Genomic DNA, 16,856 nt, shown 5'->3' with positions numbered 1-16,856 from the left:
CTTATTCCGTTTTTACGAATTTTTTTCTTGCTCACGTGTAAAGAAGGTTTATAGACCTGTGTGCGAAACTGTATTGACGAGGTCCGCCCGTCGGCGCAGTTTTGTGAGTAACGGAACTCTCTCTCTCTCTCTCTTTCTCCTCCTCATCCTCCTCGACGTCGACTTCGAACACGTTTCATTGGCTGATATGACTCACCGGGACGGCGACAGCTCCGGGAACGGTGTCCACCACTCCACACGATTCCCTGATCATGTCGGCGACCCAGGCGGTCAACAGGCCAGCCTGCCTAGACGGAACTCGGCTACATTCCACCAGGGTGGCCAGCTTGTCCAGCTGACGCTTCCGCCACGAAGACGACGACGACGACGTCATTCCAGCTCGCTTGCCCGACACCGACGATCCTTGTTGCTCTTTGCTCTCCATTTTTTCTATTCACTCTTTCGAACACGGCCGATGGTAAACGCGACGCGTGTCGTCAACCATCTCGCAAACACAGATACTCGGTACAGAACACGTAGCTGTAGACGAACACAAAACAGGCCTCCTGGCAGCAGCAGCAGCAGCAGCAGCAGTGGCAACAGAGGCAACAGATGACCTGTGCCATTTTCGTCGTATCGAGCGCACTGCAGTCGTAGCACACGTTCGAACACTTTACATGCTGGCGAACCTTCGCCGATCTTGGTGACAGATAGATGCTTCACAGATCCGGAGCTGTCAGAGAAGGTCTTGATGTATGACGGCCGCGGTATATGGCAAATGGCGAAGCTGTAGGCGTAGCAGAATGCGGTACACGGCAGCGTTGTTAAATACAGACCACGAGTTTTAACGAAATCTCGCGCGCTGTATAGGTTAGCTGCCGGCAATAAGCACCAATTTCAGCCTTTGCTCCCTTTCGCGTGGGCAACTTTTACGAGCACTGCACTTCCGACACTCCAAGGGCACTTCACAGTGGCGTCTAAAAACTTTGAACTTCACGGTCTAGTCTCTCATAAAAAGAAACACTGCTCTTCAGAGAACTTGACAAAAAAGGTTCGCGTGACCGACGCTGCCTTCCGAGTTGTTACAGCCCTCCTAGGATATGCTGAATAAACTAAATCACAGAGAAAGCGCGGCAAAAGGCGGCACAGCAAACGTGCACCTCGTAAATCTATCCGAAGCATGCGCATGCACACCGTCGTATAACTTCGGCGAAGGGAGTGACACGGCAAACAGCGGCTCGTCGACGTATCCCATGCAACGCCGCCAATCTGCGCAAAAGATCGTGCCGACGGTGGATCAGCGGTACGTGCCCGGTACGAAAAAGCGAGGCCGGAAACGCAGTGTGTCGAGGCCGTCTCGCGATGCACGCGCCAGCATCTCAGCGTCCCATCCAGGACTCCCCCGACGGTGCCGAACAGCGAGTCAGCGCTGTTGAGGTTCTTGCTGAATCCGCGCTCGAGAAGAACTGGGCGCGCACAATCGCACCGGCAACAAGGTGCTGGTCAAGCAGCGTCGTCGCTTCAACGGAACAAGCGGCCGCATCTTCTTCGTCCGCGGTGTAAACCGGCGGTCGCCATTGCAGTGCGCGGGTTCGCAGGGAACAATGCCGGCGCAGTGGCCAGCTGCTGTGTCGCGTAGTCGGTATTATAGCCTCGCACGCAGCTTTCCTCGCTGTCCCAGCGAGAAACGCCAGGGAAAAAAAACTGTTCAGGAGAAGAGCGGGCAACGTCGGCCGGCAGATTGCGCGCCTGTACGAGCACACATAGCTGTTGCTGCTATACAGGTAGCCGCAAGTGTGCGAGCGGCTGCCTCCCCCTCGGCGACGTCACGGGCTCGTGCCCCGGTGACATGTGCGCGACGCGCGCGCGCGCGCAGACCGCGGTTCGCGGTATAAGGCCGCCAGTTGCTGCGTGTGTGTGTGCTTCCTGCTGAGTGGGCGAGGAAAGATCCCTGAACAGTGTGGCTCGCATGCACTGACGCGACTGCAAGCACCCTTAAGTTAGCCCGAAGTTGACCCGGTCAGTATACTGTTCGTGTAGTTGAAAAGATTCGTTGAAAAGATTGCGCGCTCCGTCTAACCGTAACTTGACAATGCCGTACAAGCTACGGGGTGCGCCTTTCGCGTTCAAGATTCCTCTCGAAGCAGCGCTTGCAAATGAGCTGAGCGAGATGGAAGATATGTTAACCGGATTGACTGTTCGGTTTTCTACTCTGCACTTAGGGAAGTTTGAAGCGTAAAGGAGATAAGGTTAAAAAAAAAGAAATACAGCACGAAAGCAAAACGAAGATGTTTAATTTATTCCGTACAAGCATAATAAAGACCTCAGACGACTGCTGCGACCAAGGTGCGAGCGAGAAAGAGAGAGGGGAAACAAGGAAGGGCACAGAAGTTGACCAGACGGATGTTCGGTTGGCTACCCTGCGCGAGGGGGAAAGGTGATAAAGGTTTAAAAAAAAAATCAGACGAGTTACTTTTCAGAAAATCAGCGGACTTAAGAACGCTTACAGACCCCTGGCGTCCACTATACATGTGACATGTCCTTCTTATTTTCCTTTACCCGGGTCCAAGAATTCTGCTTTCGATAAGGAGACGGTTATCAAGTTTGACGATGGTAGTGCGGAGCGCTGTTCCTTGTGCGCCGAAACGAGAACATTCACGGAGAAACTGCGCAATCGCCTCTTCGCACCGACAAACTTAGCATTTGGGGCTGGCATTGTCAATGATTACTTCGAGGCATAGACGACACGCAAGTCGGGCGACAACGTGCCGGCGCAGGGACACGTGCATTCGAGTGATACAAAGCTCCTGATTGGCTGATTCAAGTAGCTTCCGCATATGGTGCCGAATTGCCGAGTTACTCTGAAACTTAGCGTACCGTATTTAGTCGGCCTGCCTTCTACACCGTCTACATGAAAGAGAGGTCGAACAAAAGACGCGATCACGAAGCGAGCCAAAAAACACATGCTGCCTGTACTCTGAACAAACGTAGGGCCATTATACGATCGCATCTCGTTTTGTCATGTGTCTCAGCTCTACTTTTTTTTAAAAAGTAATGCATCATAATAATACATTGCCTCAACACAAAGGAGCAAAAACATAGAAGAATAAAATTATGAGACAAGAAAGCATTCAAAGCGCTACATAAGGCGTCGAACCCCTTTCTTGCAATCCACACGATTGTCTCCCAGCCTGATAAATTCAGCTGCGTCATGCACTGAATGCGTCATTCACTCGCCTATACACTGAATTTACTTTGCATTTTTGCCCCTCATTAATCACGCGCCGCCCTAAGTTGTGTTACCATACGTAAAAAAAAAAAAGGCACACACGCACAAAACGGAAAGTAACGAAAGCATACGTGATACGTTCGGCTTTTTGACGATAGATTGAAGAACACCGTCAGCCCCGTAAGAGTGCGACGATGAGCCTATGAGCTGGCTTTCACTTCTGATCATTGTTCTGCTTCAGTTCACTCCCCCATTTTTCTGGCGAAGCATGTGCACAAATTTCAGTGCAATTCTCAGTGTTGCATCAGGCATATATGAAAGCAAACGTTATCAGAAGATGTTATTCTGGGGCGCTTGGCGTGACCGTAAGGCAGCAGGAAAAGTTGCGAGTACGGTTCTGTATACACTATGATGGTCACTAGAGAGCTTTAGAGATACCGTGCTACGCTATACTAACGCCTATATATGCTTCATTTAATCGCTCTTTTTTCTTTACTCCTTTTCTCTTTCCCTGTGCATAGTAACAGAACAGACTCAGACTACATACCCCCCACCTTATCGCTCTCTCCCTTCTTTCTCTTCCCCTTCTCCCTTCCCCCAGCGCAGGGTAGCTAACCAGACGCTTGACTGGTTAACATTCCTGCCTTCATTGTACCCCCCACCCTCTCTCTCTCTCTCTCAGGCTGACCTCTGTGCCTTTCCTAAAGTAAGTTCTCGCTTTCTCCTAGCCAGTAAGAAAAGCTGCGCGTCTCTGTAGTCGCTGACGCGATAACTGACAAACACTTTTTTTTTTCCATGAAAATGAAATGTTGTGGAAATAAAAAGAAGTGAAACACTACAGTGTGCTGCACCCCTCAATTTCTCTTCCAAGTTTCATGGTATATGCCAAGGTCTAAACAGAACGAAGAGGGAGACCACTTCATCTTTTAGGCCTGGGCACCTCTGAACGCTAACCGAGGAAGGCGTCAGCTGACGTCGACGCGGGCACCATTTCGGTGTTTTACGCGCGCGCCCAAGCGAGCATTTATGGGTCGGGCTCCTCGAGCACTGGGCGGCACCTCTGAAAGGAGCGCGGGCGTAATTTTTTTATAAGAGCTTCCTCCCTAAGCACACCACTATCTCCAGAATCGGCGCGCGCCCCGTAACAATGGTCTGAACCGAAAACCGTGCTGTAGGCTGTGCTCAGAAGGTGGACCCCACTACGCAGTAAAAGTTAGAGCTGTGTTTCAAACAATGGTTGCGCTGAATATGCACCGCGCATTGAAGCTTCTTTTTATAATCATTATTATTTATGTAATTTTTTATGCGCCACGAGGTGAAACGCGCTCGTGTGCTTGTCCGTGTACTTGACTTTTGATAACCGTTGAATAAATTATGCATGACCAACTATCCCGACAGAAAGTGCATTTCTTTCGTAATGTTAGGTTATGGGCGTGGGTCTGAAAGCTATTTACATTTTTTCTTCTTATGATTTTGCTCGTACTCGACAAAGCAGGCTATAGCATCGTGCCGCTGTTCCCAAGGTCGTGGGTTCGAATCCCAGCCGCGGCGGCCACATTTCGATCGGAGCGAAATGCAACAACACTCGCTTTCTTATACTCCGTTTCACACGTGGCAGGTAACGCTACGAAGTCTATAGAAGCACTTAACTCACTAATCGCGCATCCGCGACCAACAAGTAGTGCGTCTCATGCGAAACAGAGATATAGGCACGGTTCACGTAATTCCATGGAAAGGCAAGTCTCATACTTTTACTTCGCAAAATGTGGCGTATTAATTATGCGAAAGGCGTCGAAGACCTGAACCGATTTACCACCGAACGAACAGAGCAACAAGTTTCTGCGGCCAGCGGCCACAGCGCATCGTCTGCACTCGCGACCGAAACATAGTACGCCACATACTGGAAACGCAACAGTGCGCAAATAATACGTAATTTGACATAAACTCGCGTCTGCAAGTTGTAGTTGCAACACGTGAAGTATGGTTCATTCTTTAGAAAGCATCGCAGATCAAAGGCAACTGCTCTGCGAAATCGCGCGGAGTGACACTGCAACGCCCGCGCAACTTGCGTAGTTTCCGCAGGGTTGTCTGCTACAACGTTTATAGATAGATGCTTTAAACGTTGCTTTATAGATACTGTAAACGTTGGTTTGATATGCATGAAACGTAGCTTAGGTGCACGTTAAAGAACCCTAGGTGGTCAAAATCAATCCGGAGCACTCCTCATAATAATCGTATCATGGTTTCGGTACGTAATATCCCAGAATTCACGTAATATAATAGGATCGCACAAAGAGCGATGGAACGAAAAATGTTAGGCCTAACGTTAAGAGACAGAAAGAGAGCGGTGTGGATCAGAGAGCAAACGGGGATAGCCGATATTCTATTGACATTAAGAGGGAACAATGGAGCTGGGCAGGCCACGTAATGCGTAGGATGGATAACTGGTGGACCATTAGAGTTACAGAATGGATACCAAGAGAAGGGGAGCGCAGTCGAGGACGGCAGAAAACTAGGTGGGGTGATGAAGTTAGGAAATTTGAAGGCGCGAGTTAGAATCAGCTAGCGCAAGACAGGGGTAATTGGAGATCGCAGGGAGATGCCTTTGTCCTGCAGTGGACATAAATACAGGCTGATGATGATGATACCGAATTGAATAAATCTTTTGAGCCGCGGTGGCGGCTGATTTCACGAAGGCGCAGGCTAGGGCACTTTGCAAAATTTGCTGCATTCGCTCTTAACTCTCGGTCGAGCCGCGACATCGCGAAAAAGGAAGTGCTCGATTTCTCGCGTGTTCGTGAGACGCGCCACGACCCAAGGACGCCCGTGTTTCCCTCACGCGGGCCGACTGCACGAACACGTCACACCTTCAGCGCATGTTCGGGCATGCGCGTGTGTGGGGAAGCACGAAAAAAAAAAACGACAAAAAGAAAAAAAGACGAGTAAATGAAAATAAATGAAAAACAGAGGCAATACACGGCAGCGCGTGTAAAAAGCCCGGGGCACCATTGTGGGGCTGTCGCGACATGCCACACGATGAAGTGCGAAAGCAAGCTGCATGCTCAAAAAAAAAAAAAAAAAAAACACGGGCACGTGACAGGCAGGGCAAATGCCTCGAACGTTCGGAAAAGCGGAGCTGGTTTTTTTCCGGCAAGTAAGCGCGTGTAGCCAAAGTATAGCTACGTATAAGCGATAACCAATGTCTTTGCTCGTTGTTGCGATTCTATGGGCTCGTTATTTCCAGAGCGTCGAAAAGAGATACCGAAATTGGCCGAAGTTGCGTCGCAATAATTATCCATTAACCCCAGGAAGACTAAACGTAGTAGCATGCACGTACATTTCCTTTTCGTGGCCCGTCTGTACCAATAGATACTTTTTTTTTTTTTTTACATGGAACTCGTATCCCACACTCTCCATCATCAGTAGGTACACGGAGGTCTCCCCTCTGTGTCCCGACTGCGGCGGAGTTAGCGATTTCAAACACATGCTCTGGGAGTGCCCCTCTTTACAGCACCAGACGAACCACGTATTGATGGCGGACGCATTTTATTCATTGGTCAAGAGCCACGAATGGATTAATCAACTCCGGGCTGTCCAGAAGGCCCACGATGCGGCGGTGAGGCTTGGCCTTCCCGTCCCAACGTGGGAGCGGCCCGCAGTCTTGCCCCTATAAAAACGGGGATGAAGATTCTTCAGGACCTAAATAAATGTTACCACCACCATGGAAGAATGATCGTTGATGATCATCTCGCATTGGCACCGACTGCAGGGGCACTAATTATAAAAAACCAGCGGCTTTAACGGCTTCGAACTGGAAACGGGCTTGACGTTTTTTTCGCATATATATATAATAGCACAGGTAAGAAAATGAAATGTATTCTACCAAATGGACTCCATACAGCTATTTGGGCACGCACGCGCGGGCGTACGCACAGAAAACATTATTTAAAGTGAAAAAAAGAATATAAAAAAGTAGGCACCATAGAGCGTATAAGCTAATAGTACTTTCAGGTATAATTATTCCTCTCTTTCCAGTGGCTACCTGGCCATTGCGGGATCAGTGGAAACGATCACGCAGACAAAGCTGCCCGAGAATCACATCAAGAACAATTAACACAGCGTGCCAATTCCTCTTTCCAGTACAGACGCTGCAAGGCAGCTTCGTTACCTGGCACACAAAGCTCTCTTTAACAGAGTGGAACACCCCAAATATAAGGCGCACCAGGTCACGCGAACTGAACCCTTAGCTCCAACTCCGTCCTCCACCCGGGCTTCACCGACGTGAAGCATCGCTTCCATACTGGCTGTCGTTGGAAGTGACTTTCACGAAGGCGTACACCACTTTGATTGGAATGACCGACAGTGCTTCGTGCGATGTCTGCGGCGGCGAGAGACCATCGAACATTTGCTGTACCACTGGCTTCGATTTCAGTCGGAAAGACAAACATTATCTAACGCATTGCGACGACTGGACCATCGGCCGTTGTCCGTGCAGGTGCTACTTGAAAACCGTTCCTATCTCTCGTCGGCCCACAAAGCTGTGAAGGCGCTTTTGCCTTTCTTAAGGACCACTGGCCTATGTGAACGCCTTTGACTTGCTCGGGTCCTCCGCCTGCGTGCGCGAGCTCACCGCGTCTTTCCACCCTCCTCTCTCTATCTCATCTTTCTATTCCTTCTTTCCCTTCCCCCAGAGTAGGGTAGCGAACCAAACGCATTTCTGGTTAACATCCCTACGTTCTCTCTCGCTCTTTCCTGCTCCTTCTGGTATTATTAAGTAGGCATGAACATGATTGTCTTTGTTTGTACAGTGTGCTCAGGTCATGTACCCACGGTGACGTATGTAGATACTAGCTGTCTATACGCTGCCTCTGGTAGACGTGGTACACGAAGGAAGTCGTTGCAACGCTTTTATTTGCTTGTGTTTCGGCCAGCAGCAGCCTTGGTAATGTGACATGGCGCATGCTGAAATTTAAATCGCATAATGTCTCATATTCTACGTCTTCTCTTGCCGCACCCACACATTGACCTTTCTGAGGAAGCCTAACTGCTTCTATGATAGCCGCAGCTCACACAATCAGCAGCCAATCCTTGCAGTCAAAGGTATACTGTGTTTCGCTCAGGTAATAAATTCTTGACCACCTAGTGCACATATGATGACAGATGTACTCATACATAGCAACACGCGGGCAGACCTGCCGGTTATGACTCCCGTTGATTTCAATTTCCGCAACCACAAAAAGGAATGCCATAAACACCACATTTCGCGGTAACACGGGGTGAACAGACTGGCTGCGTTACAGTGCAATAGCCCCCATAGCTTCCGTCACCTAGGCGTTAGTATAAAGCGTCCAGTGGTAACGATGCTTCGTCCGGCCACGTGAACTCACCGTGCGTTGACCTTGTCCTAGAACGTTTCTTCTTCAGCAATAATAACTAAAATTTAAGCAAGGCGAAGCGGAACATTTTCAGAACTGTTAGACTCTGAAAGCATTTCAGACCTCGTACGGTCAGACACCCCGTTCTATGTGACAGAATTAAACACCTATATATCTCTCCCCTTTTCATCGAATGGACAAATAGCATGCATAGTACGGTTTACTGTTAAAGGGAACACCCTCTATAGCTAGTATATTGCCAATATAACTCGCACATTTCGATTTTATCGAGATAGAACGCATTTGACTGACATCTATGTATTAAAATATACTATGCGTGCCGAGACAGGAAAAGAGCGGTGTGGATCAGAGAATATGCAAACAGGGATAGCCGATGTTCTAATTGACATTAAGAGAAAAAAAAATGGAACTGGGCAGTCATGTAATGCGTAGGATAGATAACCGGTGGACCACTAGAGTTACAGAATGCAAAGCAATAGAAGGGAAGCGCAGTCGAGGACGGCAGAAAACTAGGTGAGGTGATGAAGTTGGGAAATTTGCAGGCGCAAGTTGGAATCAGCTAGCGCAAGACAGGGGTAATTGTAGATCGCAGGGAGAGGCCTTCGTCCTGCACATAAATAGATGATGATGATGATGATGATGATGATGATGATGATGATGATGATGATGATGATGATGCGTGCCGTCACACCATATTGCAGCTGTCATCGCCACACCAGAAAGCTGGGAGGCCTCGAAGGCAAATGTTAGGAAGACCAACGATTACTGCAGTTTTTATATAGCCTGTCTGTTTCATTAGGCACCAAGTGTAACACCTCATACAATGAAATGATGTCCTTGTTCTCATTGAGACGACAAACGTCACGCAGCCAATGCTACCCCTGCAACGTCTAGTATAGGCATCTTTTTCTTCGTAGGTTTCAGAATCGCTGTCCCCCGTATAATTGTCGGAAAGGGGAGCATCGAATAAGTTGGTAGAGTAGGTCTGACGGTGCTCAGTATTCGCAGGTTATTGTCTGTTTCGTTATCCTGCTAACCGCTCTCATATGTCACCATGATTGTGTTCATCGTGGAAATTGTATGTTTGTTTGTACTGTTAAGTTCTGAGAGGAGGCGCAGTAGTAAGAGAAAGAAGAAAGGTGCAGGGAGGTCAACGAGACGCGTATTCGCAGTTTGCTACACTTCACTGGGACAAGGAGTTAAGGGGATAGAAAGAAAGGAAGAAAGAACATTGATAGACTATCAGGGCGGCCCCATTGAGCTGCCCATCACACCTAAGTAAAGTGCATTTCAAAAACTGTCAAAATACCCGCGTTGCTTTGTAAGCCTGCGACGTACGAGTCCTTTTTTTTTCCTTCTTTTTTTGTGTGTGTCTCTGAATATGGTGTTGAATCAAGCCGCTTTAGCAAAGTTGGAAGGACGTCTCGCGCACTCGACGTTGTAACGAGTGCAAAAAAAAAAAAAAAAAACAGAAAGCGTGCTAGATTGTCTCTTCACAGTTGCCCGAGTCACACATGGTTGTGCGCCTGCGATCATTTAAATGAAGAAAAAAAGTGGACTTTGGTAAAATCCACCCCTAGCCAGAGAGCGACACAGAAACGTTGGAGTAAAGTTCTAAGTGTACTGAAGGTGCTGGCCACGGTGCTGGTGAAGAAATAGAAGAAGAAGACAAACAGCGTTTGCTCGCCCGCTTCGCCATAGCTCCCACAGACTTGTTTTGCCCTACCGTTTCAAAGCTAGATCAAGTGCTGCTAGGCAAGCACGCCCGATGCACTTGGTGGAGGTGCTGGGCTTCTCTTCAGAAAATTCTATAGCATTAACTGGAAAGTGAAAAAGTGAACAGCCAGGCTGCAAACACCGTGTGCAGCTATAACGTGCGCATGTCTTGTAATCGCATAGTCAGAACGGATCAGACTCGCGCACGTGCGTGATTCCGCGGCAAAAAAGTACCGTGCCGCGAGGCTATTATTTCGCTCTTGAATCGTTATAACTAGGGGCATATAACCCTTCCATCTAACAGGAAGGGGTGGAATGGGACGGGGGTGGTTAGAGTGTGCAGTGCTTCTATACAAGGCATCTGCCGGGGCACTCCGGCTTCTCGGCGAGACCCGAACACGCCGCTGACACGCAACAACTTCGTGGCGTGCCATTGTGGAGGGGTGGGGAGAAGGGGGCAGGGCGGACGCCATAATCCTTTTCTCGAGGAAACCCATCGTCTTTCGCCTCGCATAACCGCGGCTTTCAAGAATCGCAAATTCGTGGTTAGGCAAACGCCAACGATGGCTTGCCGCATGCATACAGACCTCAAAGAAAGAAAAAAAAAAGGCATATTCAAAGTGGGAGAGGTGGTGTACGCACACGTGCGGTAAAGGTAAGGGCGTCCTGGGAAATGGCCTCGCTGCTGACGTTTTGCATCTTTCGCAGCCCACTGTATAATACGCCCACCACTGCGCTGGTCCGCCCCTCCACTTCCCAGCGTTTCCCTTTCGCATGACTGGACGACGAGAAAAGTGCTTTAGAGAATCCTGCACGTGTGCATTCACGGCGGTGATCGATTTATGTTTTTGTTCTCGTGCGATCGTCGAATACGGACGGCCGTTAGGGATTTCTGCGGCGGCCTGGGGGTATACGCCTCGACAGTGGGCGGACCGGAGCTGAGAAGTCTCACGCAAGGGGCACATTTCGAAGGAAGTATAGACTCGTAGAAGCCAATATGTAGCTCTCATTCAAAATTGTTTCGGCAGATACTTGACGAAAGCGTTCTTTCTTTTATTCATATCAATTCATGGGACAGCTTATTGCTTCACTGCTATTTTCCTTGTTTGTTTGTTTGTTTTTTCTTTTGAGAAAAACGTTCATAACAATCGAAATAAAGCATGACGACGCAGTCTGTGCGTTCGCTTGTTAGTATGCGTTGAGTTCCACGTAACTATACATCCCAACTCTTGCAAGAGCAGGAGAGCAGAGATCAAAGTTTGCGATTCAGTAAGCTCACAAATGCACTAGTAAACCGCGTCGCTTCTTCGCCTTCACTCGTCAGAGCGCTGGGATGTGAAAACGCGGCAGACACCACCGCGTTCCTGCGAAAGATGCGAGGCAACAAGAAACTCGCACGGTTGCCTCACACGCGCGAGATAGAAAACGCGGCGAATGAAGTGCAAAAAAATAACGGCGTTTCGTCGTCTGCTTCCAGGAACGCCGCCATGTATACTCTGCTTTCACGTTCTATACAGCAGAGCAGACCATCGCATTCAGGCGTCGTCTGCGACGACGTCGTCGTCGTCTGTTCGCATCGTCTGCTCGCCTTCTCTCGCAGCTCTCGATAGGCGGGCAGGCCCCATGCCGTGCCGCTTGGCTCGTCAATCGTGCGGGCGCTTTCTCGCAGTCTTCGTTTTTCTACAGCACGCGAGCGAAAACTCCCCAAGGCGGCGGCCGGCGGCTCGCTTGGGCTATCGGCTCACGCCATCCATCCGAGATTGCGGCCGAGAGCCGCCGCCGGGCGACGTGGACAGACTCGCTATGGCGCGCCTATTTCCCCAACCCCGTGGAAGAACCCCCACGTTCCGCGAAAACTGCGGCTCGCGTCCAACCGAAATCGGCGTTATTCACCCGCGCGCGCGGTGTGCCCTTAGCTCGCTCTCTAACGCGATCGCGTGAAATCCCTAATCGAAGAGAAGAAGTCTGTACGGGCATCAAGAGATTGGGTACACGCCTGACGCGAAGGACGTTAGCTGACGTAATCGCGGACACTTCCTGATGACTTCCCAAACTTTGCGGAAATCTATCCATAGGCGATACGTGACGGCTGCTAAGAGAAGAAAAAAGAAAAGCGTGAGATGCGTGCAGTTCCCGGAACTGCAGTGACTTGCTTTCAGATTTACTTAATGTACCCTGCTGATGGGTAAATGACGCTCAGGACGTGGCAGAGGAGAGAACGCGGCCACCACTGGACATCCTACGATGGCGCAGCGATATAACAGTGGAGTACGCTGTAAATTGAGCCGCGCTGCTTTCTTTTTCTTATCTCTTCCGGCACCTAATATATATATATATATATATATATATATATATATATATTCGCCATTAGTGTTAGGTAACGACATGAGAGCCTTCGGACTTCCCCGCGACATCATCGGCCCTGATTAGAACTACGTTTTCGAAACAGCCGCTAAAAGCGTGCGGTTATTGAAAGGATGTTCCACGTCGTGACTAGTGGCTATGGTACTCCCACTACTTGATTTAGTATAAGTACACAGATACCAAAGTAAGTGGACAGAGGGGGCAACTGCCGCCGTAGTTCTATCGGTATAGAGCATCGCACGGGTATAATGCGGAGGTTGCCAGCTCTGCCTTTCTGCGATAATCGTCAAGATATGATCATTGCTTAAAAAGCTTTCGCCGACGAAACTTTTTATTTCCTACTTTAGCGCAAGTGTTGAAATCGCAGAATTGAATCAGGTGAGAGCTCAAAACATTTTGAGTTTCTTTATTTGTGTTCTTGTTCGCTGCGCCCCTTTTTCAAAATCCCCAAACCTTATCTGCGAAGTATGAATCCTCAGACAAGCACTGGTTAATAGATGTTCTTCCCCAAGCTCGCGGTGAAATGTCATTTGTATTCTACTACACACTTGTCCAGAAAATATTTCTCGTGCTTACTACATATAGGGAACAAAATTCTTCTCAAGTTCCAAGATATACGGACCTATATATATGAGAGACGATTGGAATACCACCTGCTACCTTTAGATTGTGTATACCTCGATCTTTACGTCGCTTCTGCTTCTCTCCTAAGCTGTAAACACCTTACAAGGGCTGGACACTCTCCATTCAGTGCTTGCATGCATTCACTACATGCATGATGGCTCGTCGGAGAAGATCCACGGGCCGTGCCCGTGCTCGTTGCTGGCGCCGAAAGCGACGCAAGCATCACCGCAATGCCTCAAGTCGATCGACGGGTCTCTTCGACTCCCTACAGACTTACTGCGCATCTTCGGGTGTGTGCGGAGCCATACAGAGCTATTTCTCTCCTTCTCATTTCTCTCTTTCAGCCCATATATTACTTTCCTCCCCCGTGGCAGGGTAGCAAACCGGGCGTGTGTGTAGTTAACCTCACTGCCTGCCTTTCCATTGTTGAATATATATATATATATATATATATATATATATATATATATATATATATATATATATATATCACCGTTTCATGGGCAAGAGATGAACATCAATACTATCTAGGCCCGATAACATTCCTAACAGCGCATATTTTCTCAGTTACCGAAAACCGCTTCTTTGTTTATATTGGGTAACCACACGAGCCTCACGGACTTCGATGTTTTGGTTATATTTTCCTTAGACCTGAAAGTAGCGACGATGACAGTGCTCGGCATCATGTTATACGCGTTGTAACAAGACACTTATAAAGCCGCAGTTAGCTGTGAATCGCTCCACAAAATTTAACTCGCACTTACGACAACACTATACCATAAAAAAAGAAACAAAGCAAAAAAAAAAGGAAAGAAAGAACATCCGAACATAAACTCGTGCAGTTATATTACCATTATAATATGTACAGAGAGCCGGTTACCATTAAAATGTGAAAATGTAATGTGTGCAAGTGTAATAAGTTAGCGTGTCTATATATTGTAGAACAAGGTCTACTTTTAGAACATTTACCACGCAGTAAGTATAAGTGCAATTTTTCTGCGACTATGTCATAGAAAATGTAACTGACATGGTGGATCACGCCGACATTCATGCGTTCAAAAATATTCATCCCATATCTCAGCTGTAATTGACAGTGTAATATTATCGTGTGTTTTCTTTAACAGTGGGACGTACCCGACATCTTGATAACGTGTCAGTAAGGATGTACTCTAACAGCGCAAAAAGCTGGACCAAGGCGGTGTGGACGTGCGACCGCATTGAACGTATACAGTGGCCGATGTGAGCCTACAGAAACATCGTTTTGCTTATGCGGTGCTTCTTGGGTATGAGACTGATGAACGATAGGGTGGTAAAATCAAGGTCAAATTATGAGGCACGAGGAACAAATGGCGTACCACGCGAACTGCACCGCGTTTGTTTACATCTATCGATACCGCAGAGAATCGAATTTCCGACCTCGGAAGGCCGCGAGCTAGGATCGCATATAGTAGGCCCACCACGTCGCACCACTGCCGCGCATAATGAGGCTATACGAAGCTCTCCATAGCTCGCTCACGGGCAAGCGCCACGTCATAACGCTGTCCAACGGCCACATCAAAAATCGTTTCGAAAGCTCGGCGCGTTGTACACAAATGAGAGCGAAAGCATGCAGATGTGTGCCATCGATCGGCGGGGGTTGCGCAGCGCCAAGTTGCGAAAAAGAGAATATAACCTAAAGAGAAAGAAAGAAATGGGACGTCATAAACGAGAAGGTCGGAAGACGTGCAGTCGAGCGTCTGGAGGTAATTGCGTGCGAAGATCGCGCGCCCTGAGCATCACGGATTCTTCATTAGCAAACTTAAGTACACGAGCCGCTGCTGGGACGAGTTTCATTATAAGCGCTGGCGTTGGCAGCGGCCGATCCCTGGGCATCTTTTGTTCGTGCGAAGTTTCCCGAGGCTGATTAAAGACCGAGCGTTGTCACTGAGATTTATCAGAGTAATAACCACACGTACGCGGAGCAGACGCACAGTCAACTCGAATATGGATACTCACATATTTTGACATATCAGCTGTGTGTGGTTGATAGCGCTGCCTGTTCTTGCGAATAAGAGAAAACGTTAAAATGAAACGCGGAGGCGCAAGACGATTTTAGGAAGGCCGTCGGAGAGGCAGTTAATATATGTGTAACTGCCCACCGTTTAATAAGACTGCAGAACACAGTAAGATAAGATATGGATAATGTAATTTCAACCTCACTATTGCGGCTACAATTCGAAGAGCTATAAAAGAGCACGTTGTTGAGAAGCTCAGGCGCCAGCAAGAGTGGCAAGGCTGATCGTACTCACGAGCTTCAAGTTAAGTAAATACACGCCTGTGTAGGGCAGAACACTTTAACGAAAGGAGGAAAATAAAAGAAGCCTGGCAAACTTTGAGTTGACCCGGCGATAGCGAGATCGCTTACCTTTGAGATTAGTGTGTTATGCTTTGATCGAACTTTTACTGCTTTACTGTTACGTGTCTCCATTTCTTTTTCCTTTGTTTTAATCTTCCCGCTCTAATGATTACAAGCGACACGACACACACAACGTTTAGCACGCGATTTAGTGGCATTAGACCGAAGGCCCTTCAGCCTCAGGAAGATCTTAGGTGCTTGGCCAACATATTAATCGCAAAGACCCTCCCCAATGGTTAATGGCCCTCCAAAGATTTCTTGAAGCGAGCAATATTCTCGGAAAGCTATTAAAAAGAGTGTTTATCAGTCATAAGCTCACTCTATGGGATTTTTTATCTTACATGATTATGGCCAATTCAACGCTTGCGTTCGTGTACCTTCATTTGAATCCAATCCATGCTTTCTTATGTACCCTGATTTTAGTGCAGTTACGTGACCGGACTTTGTGTTTGCTTTAGTGCACCTATGTGACTGAATTTTGCGTTGCTCTGCTTCTGAGTTGACTTTCAGTTTTAGTGTGGCATTAGTGTACTTATGTGACTGGACTTTGTGTTGTTGTGATTTGGAGCGTAGGTTAATTTTTTTTTTTCATATCTCTATATGAAAAGGAGTAGCCGGCGCCAATTAACGGCGACAACATCTCCTAAATACCATATAATTAAAAAAGCCACTTTTCACCGCGATAAATCTTTTATTTAGTAGTCAGCGCATCGCTTGTGTCCTCTTGTTCTCTGTCCACTGTTTCACGCTGTTTGCTTGAAAAAACAAGCACCAACTAGCGCACGTAGTCGCTTTATTGCACTTTGCCGTATTTTGAGTTGTGATGACTTTCGCGTGGCAATGGCTCCTGGTGCCGTCGAAGCGACACAGGAGGAAATGGCCAACACCGAGAAGATAGCATGGGAGTATACACAGTCTGTACAGCCTTGTATGTATACAGCTCCGCCGTATAAGCGACGCGTGCATTAAAATAAGGTTTAAATGAATGTGTGGCATTATTTTCAGCAAATCAGTGCTCACATCCCGAGATTGCTTAAACGGTACGGGTAGACGTACGTCGATTCATTCCTGGAGATAGGCCAACTTTAATAAGACACACTCAGATAGTGAACGAGGTTCGCCTGCTATATAAAAAGGGCGCCGTTTCAATTAG

General features: G+C 48.0%; 1 protein-coding gene across 2 annotated transcripts in view; it reads right to left on the bottom strand.

The window, feature by feature from the left end:
• LOC119445813 (pleckstrin homology domain-containing family G member 5-like) overlaps window positions 1–16,856 on the bottom strand; it is a 676,589-nt gene that overhangs the window by 516,723 nt on the left and 143,010 nt on the right. Inside the window, exon 1 of one of the 2 annotated variants that reach the window (XM_037710105.2) lies at window positions 197–1,670. The exons of the other annotated variant lie outside the window; for it this stretch is intronic. Within the exon in view, the coding sequence (XP_037566033.1) occupies window positions 197–424 (228 nt within the window). The 5' untranslated portion in view covers window positions 425–1,670. Of the gene's footprint in view, window positions 1–196; window positions 1,671–16,856 lie in introns of those variants that run through there. 2 annotated transcript variants of the gene reach the window in all.

The sequence above is a fragment of the Dermacentor silvarum genome, chromosome 3 (genome assembly GCF_013339745.2).
Source record: "Dermacentor silvarum isolate Dsil-2018 chromosome 3, BIME_Dsil_1.4, whole genome shotgun sequence".
NCBI classification, from domain to species: Eukaryota; Metazoa; Arthropoda; class Arachnida; order Ixodida; family Ixodidae; genus Dermacentor; species Dermacentor silvarum.
The sequence above is the reverse complement of the archived record's forward strand: the minus strand, read 5'-3'. Positions and strand labels throughout refer to the sequence as shown.